The sequence below is a fragment of the Ambystoma mexicanum genome, chromosome 2q, assembly GCF_040938575.1.
Source record: "Ambystoma mexicanum isolate Mex_15411 chromosome 2q, UKY_AmexF1_1, whole genome shotgun sequence".
Classification (NCBI taxonomy): domain Eukaryota; kingdom Metazoa; phylum Chordata; class Amphibia; order Caudata; family Ambystomatidae; genus Ambystoma; species Ambystoma mexicanum.
In genome coordinates, this window is record NC_090924.1 from 1038038757 (window position 1) to 1038052757 (window position 14001).

The window sequence follows — 14001 nt, forward strand, 5'->3', positions numbered from 1 at the left end:
GGGCGAGTGTGGTCCAGTTACTTCACTGACGCCGGCCCGTTTGATATTGTTCAGGTAGGTCTTATTGCTGTGCTTTAATTTTGTTGCTATCCGGCATGCCTTTCTTTGTTTAAAATGTCTTTTTTCTCCCTTAGGTATGCAGAGCTTCCGCGCGGTGACCTGGCTTGGTTGAGCCCCGCTGGTAAATGTTGGCGCATTAAGAGCGCTATGATGCGCTAAGTAAGCGCTATGCGCAGCGCTGCAAAGTCTTGCCTTTGCTAACCTGTGTTTTCCTTCCTTGTAGGTCGCGGTGTTCTTCAGCGCGAGTGGAATGTCCGGAGTGGTGCCAGCCGAGAGGTGACCAGCCAGGTAAGCCTTTTGAGCAGTTCGTAATTTGTAAATGTCTACTGCTTTCTTTGATGTTGCCTCCATCTTCCTCTTTCAGGTCGTTCTGTCCGGGAGGCGTGTAGATTCGAGGAAGCTGTTCTCAGTAGCTGCGAGTGTTTAAAGATGAAGACTGCAGGTAAGATGCTGCTGCTAATTATGTTCCTTTTGTCTCCTTGCAGGTTCTGCTTCTCCAGGTTCGAGGGAATAGCTGGACACGGTGAGCGTCACGTTGCAAGCTGCAAAGTAACGCAAAGTGTGTTGTCTTGCTCGGGTGTGGTTTAAATAGCACCAACAAAATAGTCCAGGTAAAGTAGTCCTTAGGCTACCACATCCAAAACACTATACCGCATAGCTTGGTTCTCAGGAACCAAGCCATGTGGATGCCTCCATGTTGGCTGACAATACAATTAAGTAGTTCCCAAGCACATTGTTTTTCATGGTGTGACTGGCCCCATGAGGGCTTTTAAAGAGGATGCCAGAGGGGGTTTTGAGCGAGGGTCGTGACAGGCCTAGAGTCTTGGATGCATGGCCGTAGGCCATACTTCCAAGACTGTAGGCCCTGCCCACAACCACCGCAGCATCTCACGACCATGGATACACGTGTAGTATCGATTATATGGTTGAGGGGAGAGTGTACAGTGTTGGGTGCATGGTCAAAGGCCATGCACGCAAGAACAAAGTTATAAGCGCTGGAGGTATAAGCGAGTGAACATCCACACATTGCAATAATATCTATGGAAATACAGCTAGGAGTGCAGTCTCTGGCCAGAACAAGTGCAACATACCATACCCATCAATACACCCGTACTAATGTACATGACTGAGGTGGTTGTAGGCAGGATGTAGAGTTTTGCTTCCATAGCTACAACCCATACATCATACTCCTAAAACCCTAGGCCCTGACCAGACCCACCATATCACATTACTGCAGTGCATACACTCGTCCTAGAGGTTAGCATGTCAGATGGTTCCGGGGAGGGTGTACAGTCTTGGGTGCATGGCCGAAGCCCATGCACCCAGAAACAACCTTGTTAGCGGTGGAGGTATACGCCAATGTACACCTATAGATTAAAATATGTGGACAAATATCCAAATCTCTAGGTCCTGCCGTCACCCACTGCAGCACATTAGACAGGCACGTTAGTGACTGTTGCTTTGGTGGAGTGGCTGTTTCCCTACACAGAACACTTTTTGGCTGCCTTATACATGTCCAACCCTTGGACGAATCGTCGCCAAACTTTTTTAAAAAATATATATATATCTGGCACTCTGATTTTGTTTGGAGAGGTTTGGTGCAGGCTTCTGAAAATGTCTGTTTTCCCCTTAGACTGAATGGGGGAAAAGGTTGTTCTCACGAACATGTGGCCCTTTCCCCGATAGCGTGCCCCTCCCCCTATCTTTAATTAATGTTTTCGTGTGTGCGTATATCGCCAGAAATACCTCCAAAACAAGAGAGCATTGGACTTCTCACACTCAAGTAATAGTACTTCAGAAGGTGAACTTTGAGGGGGGGGGGGGCAATGAGCTGTGGAAACAAACTGAAAAAGTGAGTTTTTTGGTCTCTAAAATGTTACGTTTACATGGAAGTTCGTGCTCACTGCACCAGACCGATTACAGCGTGTGGGATAAAACGTATTTTGGAATAATATTTCCCTCAGATTGGCCTCTTTAAGTTTTGAAAACTAAGGCCATCATCTGCAGTGTTTGCTGGAAACAGCGCTTCAGGAGGTGTATGGGAGTAGTGGTTCTCATAAATTAATTTCAATATGTTGTTTCAAAGAAGGAATGTATTTGGCTTCTGAGTGAAGGCCACATGAGTTGCTTTTTTGGTTGACCGCTCAATACGCCCACGCATCCGAGTAAACATAAAGGGGCAATTGTTTTTGACCTTGAGCGAAAGAGAAACCTACTAGCTATTCACGGAATGAAAGGGTCGAAAAAAATAGCAATTTATAAGGTTATGTTTTAAAAAGTTTGTAAGGGACATGCAATATCAGTCAACGAAGATTCTTCGCTGTGAACTCATTCGTCTCTTATTTTCAGAAAAAGAATGGAGGCAGTAAATATTTTGTAAGTTTACTTTTGGCCACTCTACAGGGAACTGTGCTTTATGTTTACATAACTGCACATCTAAATGTGCCAATATAATTGACATATTATTTTTCTGCCCTGTTAAACGTTTTCCTGTAATGTTGCAGAGTGTACAGGTTGCTCATTTGTAGGGTATGACTGCACTCAACCTTTTAATATTTCTTATTTTAAAAGTTTACTTTGTCCACATAGCTTTGTGTATAACCTTGCACTTTTTTTGGTCTTCTTTCAAATGACGAAACGTATTTATTTTTTTATTTGTCCACTCCTTTTCATAACTAAATTATCTTCTTTCTGTGTAGTTGCCATTTTTTTTCCCCTTACGGCGCATGCAGAATCTTGGCGTTTGTAGCCTGCAACTATAGATACACATGGACATTAGTAACATATTACTAGAATGTCAACTTTGAGCACTTACTTTTGTGTAGCACTTTGCATATTTTCTGTGTGTTCTTTTAAAACATTTTGGTACAGGTTGGTTACTGACACCTACTTTCTGTAACCTTTCCCGCCTAGGTATATATTGCCTTACTGTACGTGCCATGGTTTTCAAATCCTGAGTGAGGGCTTCTTCGGATGGCAAATACAACTGCTGGTGAGCGGTTGACTGTCCAGAACAATAATGTGGAATGAGACTGTAAGCCCGCTTTGTATGTACGCTGAACTTGCTAGTCGGAGCAACGTGACATCATTTATGGTGCTGTAGCCAAAAGGTCATGACACCTTCTGGGAAATCACTGTGGAAACAAAGCGACTGATTCAACGAAGACCCCAAAATGTTTGCATGAGGAAAAAAAAGGCCTCCTCATCTTGAACATTTGCAATGCCTCCCTTACAAGCATTGTAATTATTGCATTGATTATAGGATTATTCCGATGGTCTCTTCAAATTTGTTGTTAAATAAACATACTTTGTAACCTGTAAAATGTTCATGTGTTATTTTACATTCCACTGTATTATTACCAAAAGTAAGTTATTAGGTTGTACGTCGCTGAATGTTTACAGGTTCTGCGTCACGCACTTGTGTTTTTTGCTTTGCAACCTACCATGGAAAGGTAAGAGGGGCTATGTATGCAATAAATGCCTTCCCTTTCTATGATGGCCATCTTGAAAGGATTTTGTTTTGTGATTCGCACTGCCAAAGTCGCCTCGGATTACAAGTGGACGTCTTTAGTAGCACACTTTACTGCTTTACTAATTTATAGACTACTACTGGCAAAGATTATTGCATCCATGTACTTTACTGAGAAATATGGAGTATATGCACTTTTTTTTGTTTTTCTTTATATTGTGAAAGTTCTTTATTAACGCATGGTTTACGGGTGGCTCTACTTATTGGCACGGCAGGCAATATGAGAACGGCATTGAGCAAAAAGGCATCAAACGGTAATGTGAGTGGGTGTATGTATGGCAACAAATTTTGTCCGTCTGTTATGTGCATGGTAGCGACAGTTTCTTATGCTTTTACATTACACCACTGCTGCTTTTAGGGAGGAAGGATGCCTTTAGCTGATGTCTTTTTCAGATAATAATGTGTAGTGCATTGGCAATCGTTACATACCAATACATGTTGGCGTTGTGTAAGGCAATTGTTGAAGGTGCACGTTCCTACATGAATATAAACTCTATTTGCACATTGGCCACCAGGCATAGTTCGTTCAGGTAAGTGTGCACTGATTCCGGGACATGTCCCGGTGCTGTACGACAGTATACTTTCATGTGGCAATCTTCAAAAGGTGTATACTGTTTAGCGAACGACCCTTCTTAAAAAGGGACGTTTGGTTATGTTGCCCTACTGAAAATATGTGACATGTAGCACAACATTTTTTTCTTACCTACACCTTATACATAAATTGTCCTACTAAAAATCCGTACAATTCACTATGTTTTTAAAAAAAACTTTAAGGGGACGTTATGGTTAAGTTGCGCTACTACAAACCTGTGAAAGCAAGTTAAAAAAAATAAATCAAAAAAACTTGATAAACGCGAAATAATACAAACGTGCCATTATGGTTCACAGTAAAACCGAAAAAACCCCTTAAATTCGCTAGTTATGGTAAGCTAAGCAACCATAACTCGCGCCACCACCGTGCACTGCTAAGAACACCCAGGACATAAAAGATGACATCACAAATATCACTGACGACATTACATGTGCATTTCCTTTACATACAAGGGGTTGTGAATGTAATGTTTGCAAAAAAGTAACAGGGATTATCGGGTGATGTGCAATTAACTACATACTTCATTACGCAATGTAGCGTTCTAAAGAACATTCCATTGCAGTGTTCTTTCTAGTACAGGAACCTACTCATACAGAAATGTAGGTATTGGCTGCAGTATACACCACAGAGGTGCTATATTTATAATTTTCCACAGTTATATAATAAAACGGTGCATGCTTCTTTTTCCGTAGTGTGAAACATGTACTAAGTAGCTAATAATGCATCACTTACTACATATTTCTACTAATACACACAAAACATAAATGGACTGCAATGCATACAAATATGGGGCTTGCATATGGAGAGTAGAGTAAGGAAAGAAGACACAGTACCATTAGCAACTGTGTATAATCTTCATGATTGTATTCACGCACAAAAATGATTGCTGTTTCAGGCCTGCTTCTACCCCTATATGTACATCATAACATGCGATTAAATTCCAAGGAAAGTAGTGCAAGAACATGCGAGAATATAGGAACATCTATAAATGTATTACCTTTTAAATGTTAAGTTTGACTGTCAGTAAATAAAACCACCTGGCCTAGATATGGCAGTGAACAAAAAAAAAAAAAAAAAAAAAAAAAGAAAAAAAAAAAAGGGGCTAGACGTGTGATGTCAATGATATTTGTGATGTCATCTTTTATGTCCTGGGTGTTAGTCTTAGCAGTGCACAGTGGTGGCACGAGTTATAGTTGCTTAGCTTACCATAACTGCCGAATTTCAGGGGGTTTTCGGTTTTACTGTGAACCATAATGGCACGTTTGTATTGGGTCGCATTTGTGATGTTTTTTTAGTAATTTCACAGGTTTGTAGTAGTGCAACTTAACCATAACGTCCCCTTAACAACGTTTTTTTTTTTTAGTGATATACGGTTAAGTGTATAATATTAATATGGGGGCAGCGCGGGGGTCTCCCCTTGCATATATATGTGGTGTAAAGGGCATTTAAAAAAAAGAAAGAAAAAAAAAGTTGCCATTTTCGGCTGTCGCAATGATCACAGATCCGATCCGCTCAGAGCATCTGCCTCTGATCTCTCTGGCTAGGTGAACGGCCCAGAGAGATTCTTTCGTGTAGAGCCCAAAGCCAGAGCTGCATTGCCTCTCTGCACAGTTGTAGTGACCCTACACCTCCGCTCTTGTTAGGTAGTGCATGGCCTCTGTGTTGTCCATCATTATCAGGACATACTTTCCCCCGTACAGAGTGCTAGTCTGATTGCCCTCAGCTCCAAAAGGTTGATGTGTATTTGGGACTCTGATGGAGACGAATGACATTGGCCCGAGCTCCCCAACCCATGAGGGAAGCATCTGTAACTACCGTTATCTCAGACGATGGTGGCCAAAAAGGTCCCCCCACACCCCTTCAGTACATTCTCCTTGCAGACCCACCACAGGAGATCCTGCATAGCCCTGCTTGGGGGCCTGAAGTAGGTCTGTTATCCTGCCTCATAACGGACACCACTTGGACCTGAGGGCCCATTGAGCATCAGAAAAATGCAGGATGCCATTATCCTCAGCAAGTCAGAAGACGTTGGGTATTCTGAAACTTCATGACCATCTGGCGAATGTGCGAAGCCCTCACATCAGCTGGTGAGGCTTTCCCAGAGGAAGCATCCAGGATTACTCCAATGAACTGAAGCTTCTGAGAAGGTATCATGTGGGACTTCTTGAAATTGATGGAGAAGCCCAGGCCGTGGAGAGAATGGCAGGTGATGCCGAGATGTTACAGGGCCTGTTCGGAAGAATGAGCCCTGATCAGCCAATCGTCTAGGTACGGGTAGATGTGAATCCCTCCCCTCCTTAGACTTGCTGCCACTACCGCCATCAAATTGGTGAAAACCCCCACGCGAAGGTGAGCACGAATGGCAGAACCAGAAAACTGGCAATGGCAAACCTCATGTACTTCCTGTGCTTGGGATGAATAGGCACATGAAAGAAGGTCCAATGATACCATCCAATCCTAGAGATGGAGTGCCTGAAGGATTTGAGTGACCATCTTGCACTTGTCCTTCCGAGGAACTTGTTCAAGCATCTCAAGTCAAAAATGGGGCTCAATCTTGGGGAATAAAAAATAAATTTATATAAGGGGAGTACTACCCCTTGTTCCTCCGTCACAGGCATTGGCTCTATTGTGCCTGTCTCCAGCAGGAAGGAAACGGAACAGATCTGGAACCTTGAGGGAGTAGCTCCCTGCTGCATGATGTGGAGGCCTTTTCAAGAAACGGAGGCTGTAACCTTGGGGCTATGGTTTGCAAAGCCCAAGCATCAGAAGTAATGCCCTTCCATTCTTCCATATGCAGAGTATGCTTCCCCCCGCAACAGTCCTGTGGACCAAGGCTTCCGAGTGGTTTTGCAGTAGGTGTGGTGGTGCCCTGTGGGTTTCACACCATATGCTCGTCCGCATTGCGGACATTTCTTCTGGCTACTCGGTCCTCTTGTCCTTCCAAAAGATGAGCAATAACGAAAGGGCTGGCCATTCCAGCCTTGAGGAGTTGGATGGGCCTGCTGTGGCTGTCTATCGCTGCACCAAGCGACTTTGCTGCCGCCTTAGATTTCTGAAGTTTTTCTAAGCTTTCATCAGCTTTACTCCCGAACAGATGGGAAACCATTGAAGGGCATGTTCAGCAATCTAGCCTTTCCATCAGGCACACAGACAGAATTTCGTAACCATGCAAATCTGTGGGAAACAGTGCTGGGTGCCAATGCACAGCTGACATGGTCAGCAAAATCAAGCTAAGCCTGCAGGGACTGGTACATGACTCCTTTCCCATCCTGGATTGTCCATAAATGGGATGTGTGCTGCCATAGCTTTGGCATCCCATAGTGTAACCGAGAATGTTGAATGTTAGCAATGCCCAAGTAGCATTTATGGATTTTAAGTCCATAATAATTTAGCATTTATATAGCGCTACGAACCATCAGATATCTGAGCGCTGCTTATTATTACTCACGGTGTGTGGTGTTCATTTATCGACCTTGGAAGGTCGAAAGGCTGAGTTTGGCCCTGCCGGGATTCAAACCTGCATCAGCAGGCTCTGCCTAAATGTCAAAGCGAGCTACTGGCAGGGAAACCCCTTTTCGACAGAGTATCAAACCTTTTATCATAACCGTCAGAGGGAATAGTTGGGTAGGCAGTAGCTCTTTATGATGGCTGCCTGTACCACCAAACCTTCAGGAGTCGTGATCTGCACAAGCTGTGCTGCGGACATTGCACAGCTTGGTTTGACTTGACTGCTGGCTGCTGTGGCTCATGTTTCCATTTCGTAGCATTAGCAGGGACTCCAAGGACAGCTTCTGGGTGGATTGCACTTCCTGGCTGGCCTGGATGTGGCCTCAGAGTATCCTGTTGAGACTACTGTATACGGGAGAACAGGTCCCTTGATTACACTTGCATTATCTGGGCTGTGATGTGGCCATGGTCAGGCTCCCCAGGATGCCCTGTGGACGTGGATGTTGGCAAGTGATTGGTGCCCTATCAGTGCCTGGCGGCTGCAGAACCATTGGAGTGTGGGCCACAAGAGTGGTGTGCTTTCCGTTGACTTGAGAGCCAGCACGGCAAAGGAACAAGCAGGGGCCTATGGACTCCTACATTAATACCCCCGTGAAGGCTACCAGAGAGGAGGAATCGGAGAATGAGAGCAGACTCGGTGCTCTGGGAGGCGGATCCCATAAGTATCAACAGATGACGTTCATGCAACGTGGCTTTATGCCAGTAAATGTGAAGCTGGATACCATTGTGTCAAACAGCTCCATAAGATCGAAATTGGAGAAAGAAAGTGGCCATATAACAGAAACTGAGAATAGAATTGGCAAGGTGGGAGGACAAAGCAGCACACTTTTTGAAACACCAGCGGATGCCATTGCCTATATTGAAGCATCGATACCGGTGCGACCACGGGAAATCCACAGCCCCAGACAGGTGGCGGAGCAATGCACAGAATGACATAGGAAACGGATGAAGATATCCTGGTTAAATAGACCTGGAATGTGGAGGAAATAACAATGGCATACAAGGCTTTTGATGTGTCAATGCTGGGGCACACAACCACCCTCTCAATATCGCTGCTGCTCACAACTCACCCCAGGATGGTTACACTAATGTTAAAGGGTGCATCATCAAGTTGGGTGCGATAGTGAGGGGGTGGGGGCGGAGGGTTGGCGATTGTTGGTCTTTTCTACTATGGGTTGAGATGTGCTGGGTGGTTGGTAGAGGTGCAGTAGAGTGGGTGCCGAGGGTGGGGCACTTTAGTTCAGTTAAAAAAGTTGGCGGACATGTTGCTCATAGTCAGACAGATCGGCCCAAGACTATACAGAGGAGGATGTGCGTGCAGATTGGAGGTATGCATTTAACTGGGTGACCCTATTGTGCCGATAACCTGGAATGTCCGTGGCCTTAACCCACAAAGGCTAGGAAGATACTGCCGTACATGGACCACCACAAGATAGTGATGCTGCAGGACACTCCTGCGCTAGGCCTACATAAGGGGTTTGCGCTTAAGTGGGCAGCAGCGTTTTAATACAGACTATTCATCCCAGGCGAGGGGTGCTCACCCTGGTGCATCAGTATCTCTGATTTCAGCTTGATAAGAGTTGCATTGATCTAGAGGAGATCTATGCGATTGTTTGGGGGAGGATTCACAGAGTAAAGTTGGGATTAACATTAACATGTATGGCCATCTTACAGATGACCCCGATTTCTACTGTCAATTATCTGAGTTACTGCTGGGCCAATCGAAGACTATCCAGTGCTGCCTTACAAGCACATCGCAAATGGTTAGACGGGGCATGTCCCAATTGGGGCTAGTAGATGTTTGGAGGAATAGGTACCCTGGGGTAGCAGAATATACCCATTATTCATTGGTACAAGATACAATGTCCATAATAGATCTATGGTTATTATCCCTAAACTGGGTGTGAGCCTGTACTCTTCACCCAGAGAAACTTATCTGATCAAGCGCTTGTGGAACTGTCCCTGCTGTGGATCCCATTATTATTGCAATTATGTCTGACTGCAAGGCGCTGGCACACCATGGATCAGACATGGCATTTTTACTGCACATGGTTGAGAAAGCAAGCATAATAAGTATTATTTAGCTAGACTTGCATTTTAATGCAGTCTGTCTAGCCATTTCTTATTGCAGTAAGACATTTTTTATTGGCCATCTTTGATAAAGCAAGCCGCATCAGTGGTATTATTTTTACCGTGGCATGACATTTTGTATTAAGCACCTTTGGTAAAACGAGCAATAAGTGTTATGTAGCTCGACTGGCATTTTAGTAGAGCCAGTTTTGACATGTTGTCATACTTGGCATGCATTTTTAATGGTAAAGCCAACTGGAGTATGTTCTTATGTGGGGATACCGCCATATATTGGCAGAACAAACATGGACATGTTTTCTATAGTATCAATACTGACATTATGCACAAAGCAAACATTAATATGTGCTTACATGGGAATAATATGGTATAACGTTGCAGTCAGCATGGAAATGTATGACCACAGCCAGTGTGTAATGTTTTATACGGGCACATATTGTGGGGAAAAGTCATCATAAAAATGTGTTGGAGAAATGCTCCTGTGTCCCGTTGACTTGCATCTACAAAATCCAATTGCAAACTGTTCGGCTTTTTTACAAAATGCACAATTTTCACCGATTTTTTATTTTTCCAGGGAGAAACCACCCAAAACCCCCTCGAGTGGTGTGGGCTCCTTCGCTACGCTCGGTCGCTCAGCCATATCAGCAACAAATATATACGCCCCTCATCACCAGCTGCCACTACAGCAAGGACTAGAAGCAGCGTATATGCGCCTAGGGTACCTACGGGTTATTTGTGGCAATTTCATTTAAGAATGTTCTGCATATAAATTACAAAGTCTATTTTTTGTGAAAAGGCGATAATTGCAGCTATTGTAGGATGTGGCATGAATGGTGTGGCCATCAGGCTGAATCTGAAATAACGCGGTTGCTCCTATGGCGCCCGCAAGCTGCCATCAGCGACTAAAGATTGCAATTTTAGAATAAAGGCTCTTTGAGCAGCCGCATCTTTCCAGGAAGATGCGCTACTCATTCAAGGCCAGAGAATCAAAAGATATGGGTGGACCAGGAAATGCGACCATATCAAGGTTGCACATTCCTAGGTGGGCCAGAACAACACTGTACTGAGGCACCAGCTTCCCACATCGGTGACCCAGAGAGTTGTACCAGCAAGAACTTGATTGCCCCGCTCAGCACGGAGGCGAAATTCATGTGCAAAGTAGGGTCGGGTTCTCGTTCAAGCCTTTGTGCTGCACGTCCGATAGAAGGAACTGACATCATGCAGAGTCCGACAGCCAAAACCGAGATTCCGAGAGAGCTGGGAACAGACACTGGATTGTTCTCTACGGCCAGTATTTCCACTTGACAGTTTTCCCATCCACTGCCCAGCAGAGCCACAGAAAATGAAACAAAAGTTGCTGAAGCAAAAGGGCCTCCGGCGCACACACCCCCTCTCCGTTCCCATGTTTATAAAACAATGGTGCAATCACTGTTCCATTCTACACAACGGTTCACTGTACTAATTGCTGGGAAGTGGGACTTTTCATTAGAAAAACGTGCAGCTCCATTATACTCAGGACGGTATGGCTGCAACGTGTTGATAAGGGTTCCAGTTATATATGTTCTAAATAGCGTTTAAACACAAGCAACAGAGTTACTGTGGGTCAGGAAAGAACCGCCCCCACCTCCCAAAAAACCTAAGGTTGGAGTCACAGATCTGCCGTTCATAACCAATCAGTTGTTTTTTTTTTTTAAACGGAATACTCTGCAAAGCTGATGACCAGTGGCGTAGCCGGCCACTGGCTTTAGGATTTACGCTTTTCCACATTCACAAAGTTAAGGAGCAGACTCTGCTCCCAAAGGCTTGCGACAGTTCTCTTAGCAAAGAGAACAAATGAGTAACAAGGAGCAACCACAAAAGGCGTAGTGCCAAATATCGATATAGCCCCACGTGGATACTTGAGGCTTAACTGCTCTGCAATTAGATGGCTCACGTCTGCCAGTGATTTTGGGAAACTAAATAGTCTAAATTGGAGGCAATTGCCCAAAGGAAAGCTCTTGGATATTCTCCTCCTGGTCTCGAAGGAAGTGGGTGGGTCAACACATCTCAATTGATTAATGCGGCCACTGTAGAAATCCATGTTGCCTTCACACCCAGTCCAGATGAATTACTGCTACGGGTTTGCTCGCTATGCGGGGACCGTCACCTCGAGAAGGTGGCCCGTTTGATGTCCATCCGATCAACGCTGTCCCCTAAATTTTTCATGTCAGGTGCGAGCAGAGAGACAGAGACACGCGCATGCACGGGGTTCCCAAGGATAGAGTGCACAAAACAGAACCACAGGGGATAGGGGGAATGCAGACACTTTGAGGTCTATTAACTGACGGATTCTCATTAATAATCTAACTTGCGAACCCCTATTTAATGTTGTCCTGCAGCGTCTCTATAACCCCGTGCCGCCCTTCCCCCGCCCCCTAAAATAGGATGGCATCACCCCCGCTGCTGACAAAAACTCTACACCCAACACAGTAAATGCCGAAAACGAACCGCCAGCAGCAGGTTTTATGATGGATAGAAGTTTCGTAATGCAACACTAATGAGTATGGAGTCCACTACGCCGTCCTACCTCACGCGAACCCGCTTCGGGGACATCTACTCTGGGGTGTGGGGGGTGCACGCCATGTTTAAAAGGCAGACTGCATAGTCAAACTCGTACCCAAAATACTCTACGCCTAATAAATGCATTATTTAGCTTGCTGTGGACACTAACCGCAGCGCATACAACGAAGGGTTACCTGGTGAGACATGTCCGCTGCTGCCGTATCTGCTCGTTTACCAGGGAAAATGCTGGCGAGGTCTGGAGCGCGTCCCCCCACCTCTTATAGCGTAAGCCTGCTGCACCAGACAGCTGCTCTCTCATTGGTCGCGCTGCTAGTCTGAGACGTCATATAGCGAGCCTTAGGGATCGCTGCATCTCCTGGGCTACGGGCCTGCGGCACAGTGCAGATCTGCAGCAATCACGAGTCCCTCTCGCAGGCGTGGCCACAAAAGCGAGCGCAGTTCTGACGACTAGCAGCTGTTTACTGTCACAGAATAATATAACAGCAACGCGAGCCCATGTCATGTGAGGCATCTTCATAAAGTTCTGGCGTTGACGCCAACATCACTTTGCATGCAGGAACTTGATGGAAAAAAAATACTGGGGGAACTGTCACCTCTTTGGAGTGGTGGGGCTGTGGGAAGGAGGGGGCCTGGCCAGGGTGCGTAACAGTCTTCATAGAACCCAATCGTGTCCATTTGCATAACAGCAAAGAGCATTATGGGAACCTCATAATGTCCACAATTTTAAATGTTAGATATGCCTTACAGTGATTCAGTAATAAACACTTCTAAAGGACTAATGGACTCTTCTTTTTGATTGGTCACAATATTCACCCTAATGAAGAGATGTCCTCAAATTGCAGGACAACCAAATTTTAGGACATACCAGTTTGGACAACTGTAGCACTTTATGTGAGGCTTTGGCAGTTTTTACTTGGAGCCTATAATGTCTTTTGAAACCTCTTTGCATGGATGTAATGCAGATTCAGATTTGGTGTTCTGTGCTTGACCCTGGACACTGTGGTGTTAGCAAACCAGACTGCTTTCACAAGACTAAGCAGTGCTCATCAAGGCGCAGGGAGAGTCATGCAGTAACACAATCAGATGTTTAATGTTGCTGCAGTCAGAATGTCTCTCTCCTATTTGATTGTTGTGGCAGTCCTGTGAATAGCTAGAATGGCTTGTTAGACCTCATAAGCCTGGAAGTGTTTTAGTGTGGGGAAGGGGTGTAACAGATGACATTAATGACAGTACCAAAATGATGAAGCCTGACAGCAAGATAAGGTGGAAAAAACTTTGGCCACAAGCGTTATTGTATCATGAGCTATGTGCAAAGAAAACCAAAAAAACTATGAAAAACAACACAAATATTTTGGGGACAAGGGATCAGGTGAGCGGTGACCCTACTCCCACGTAGGGCCAACTCGAGGCTGCTCCCTACCACCCATCATACAAAAGCTTGTGACATTCTGTGGACCCAGTGTGTGAGCTGTGTCCGGTTTATCTTCATTGCATTCCAGTGACATTCTTAACTTCAATCTTTATTTAAGATGACTCCATTGCTTCGTCAACAGCATTCATTTTCCTTCAAAGTTTCTTTCAATTTTCTGTCCTGGTGAGGAGTTTGCCTTTTTCCTTTCTTTTATGTGTTTTACACCATTTTGGTGATGGCTTTACTAGCCTT

General features: G+C 44.9%; 1 protein-coding gene across 1 annotated transcript in view; it reads right to left on the reverse strand.

The window, feature by feature from the left end:
* ACBD7 (acyl-CoA binding domain containing 7) overlaps positions 1 to 12665 on the reverse strand; it is a 130448-nt gene extending 117783 nt beyond the window's left edge. The window contains exon 1 of the mRNA XM_069648396.1: positions 12512 to 12665. Coding sequence (XP_069504497.1) covers positions 12512 to 12523 — 12 coding nt within the window. The 5' untranslated portion in view covers positions 12524 to 12665. The remainder of the gene's footprint in view (positions 1 to 12511) is intronic.
* Positions 12666 to 14001: the final 1336 nt, after the last annotated feature.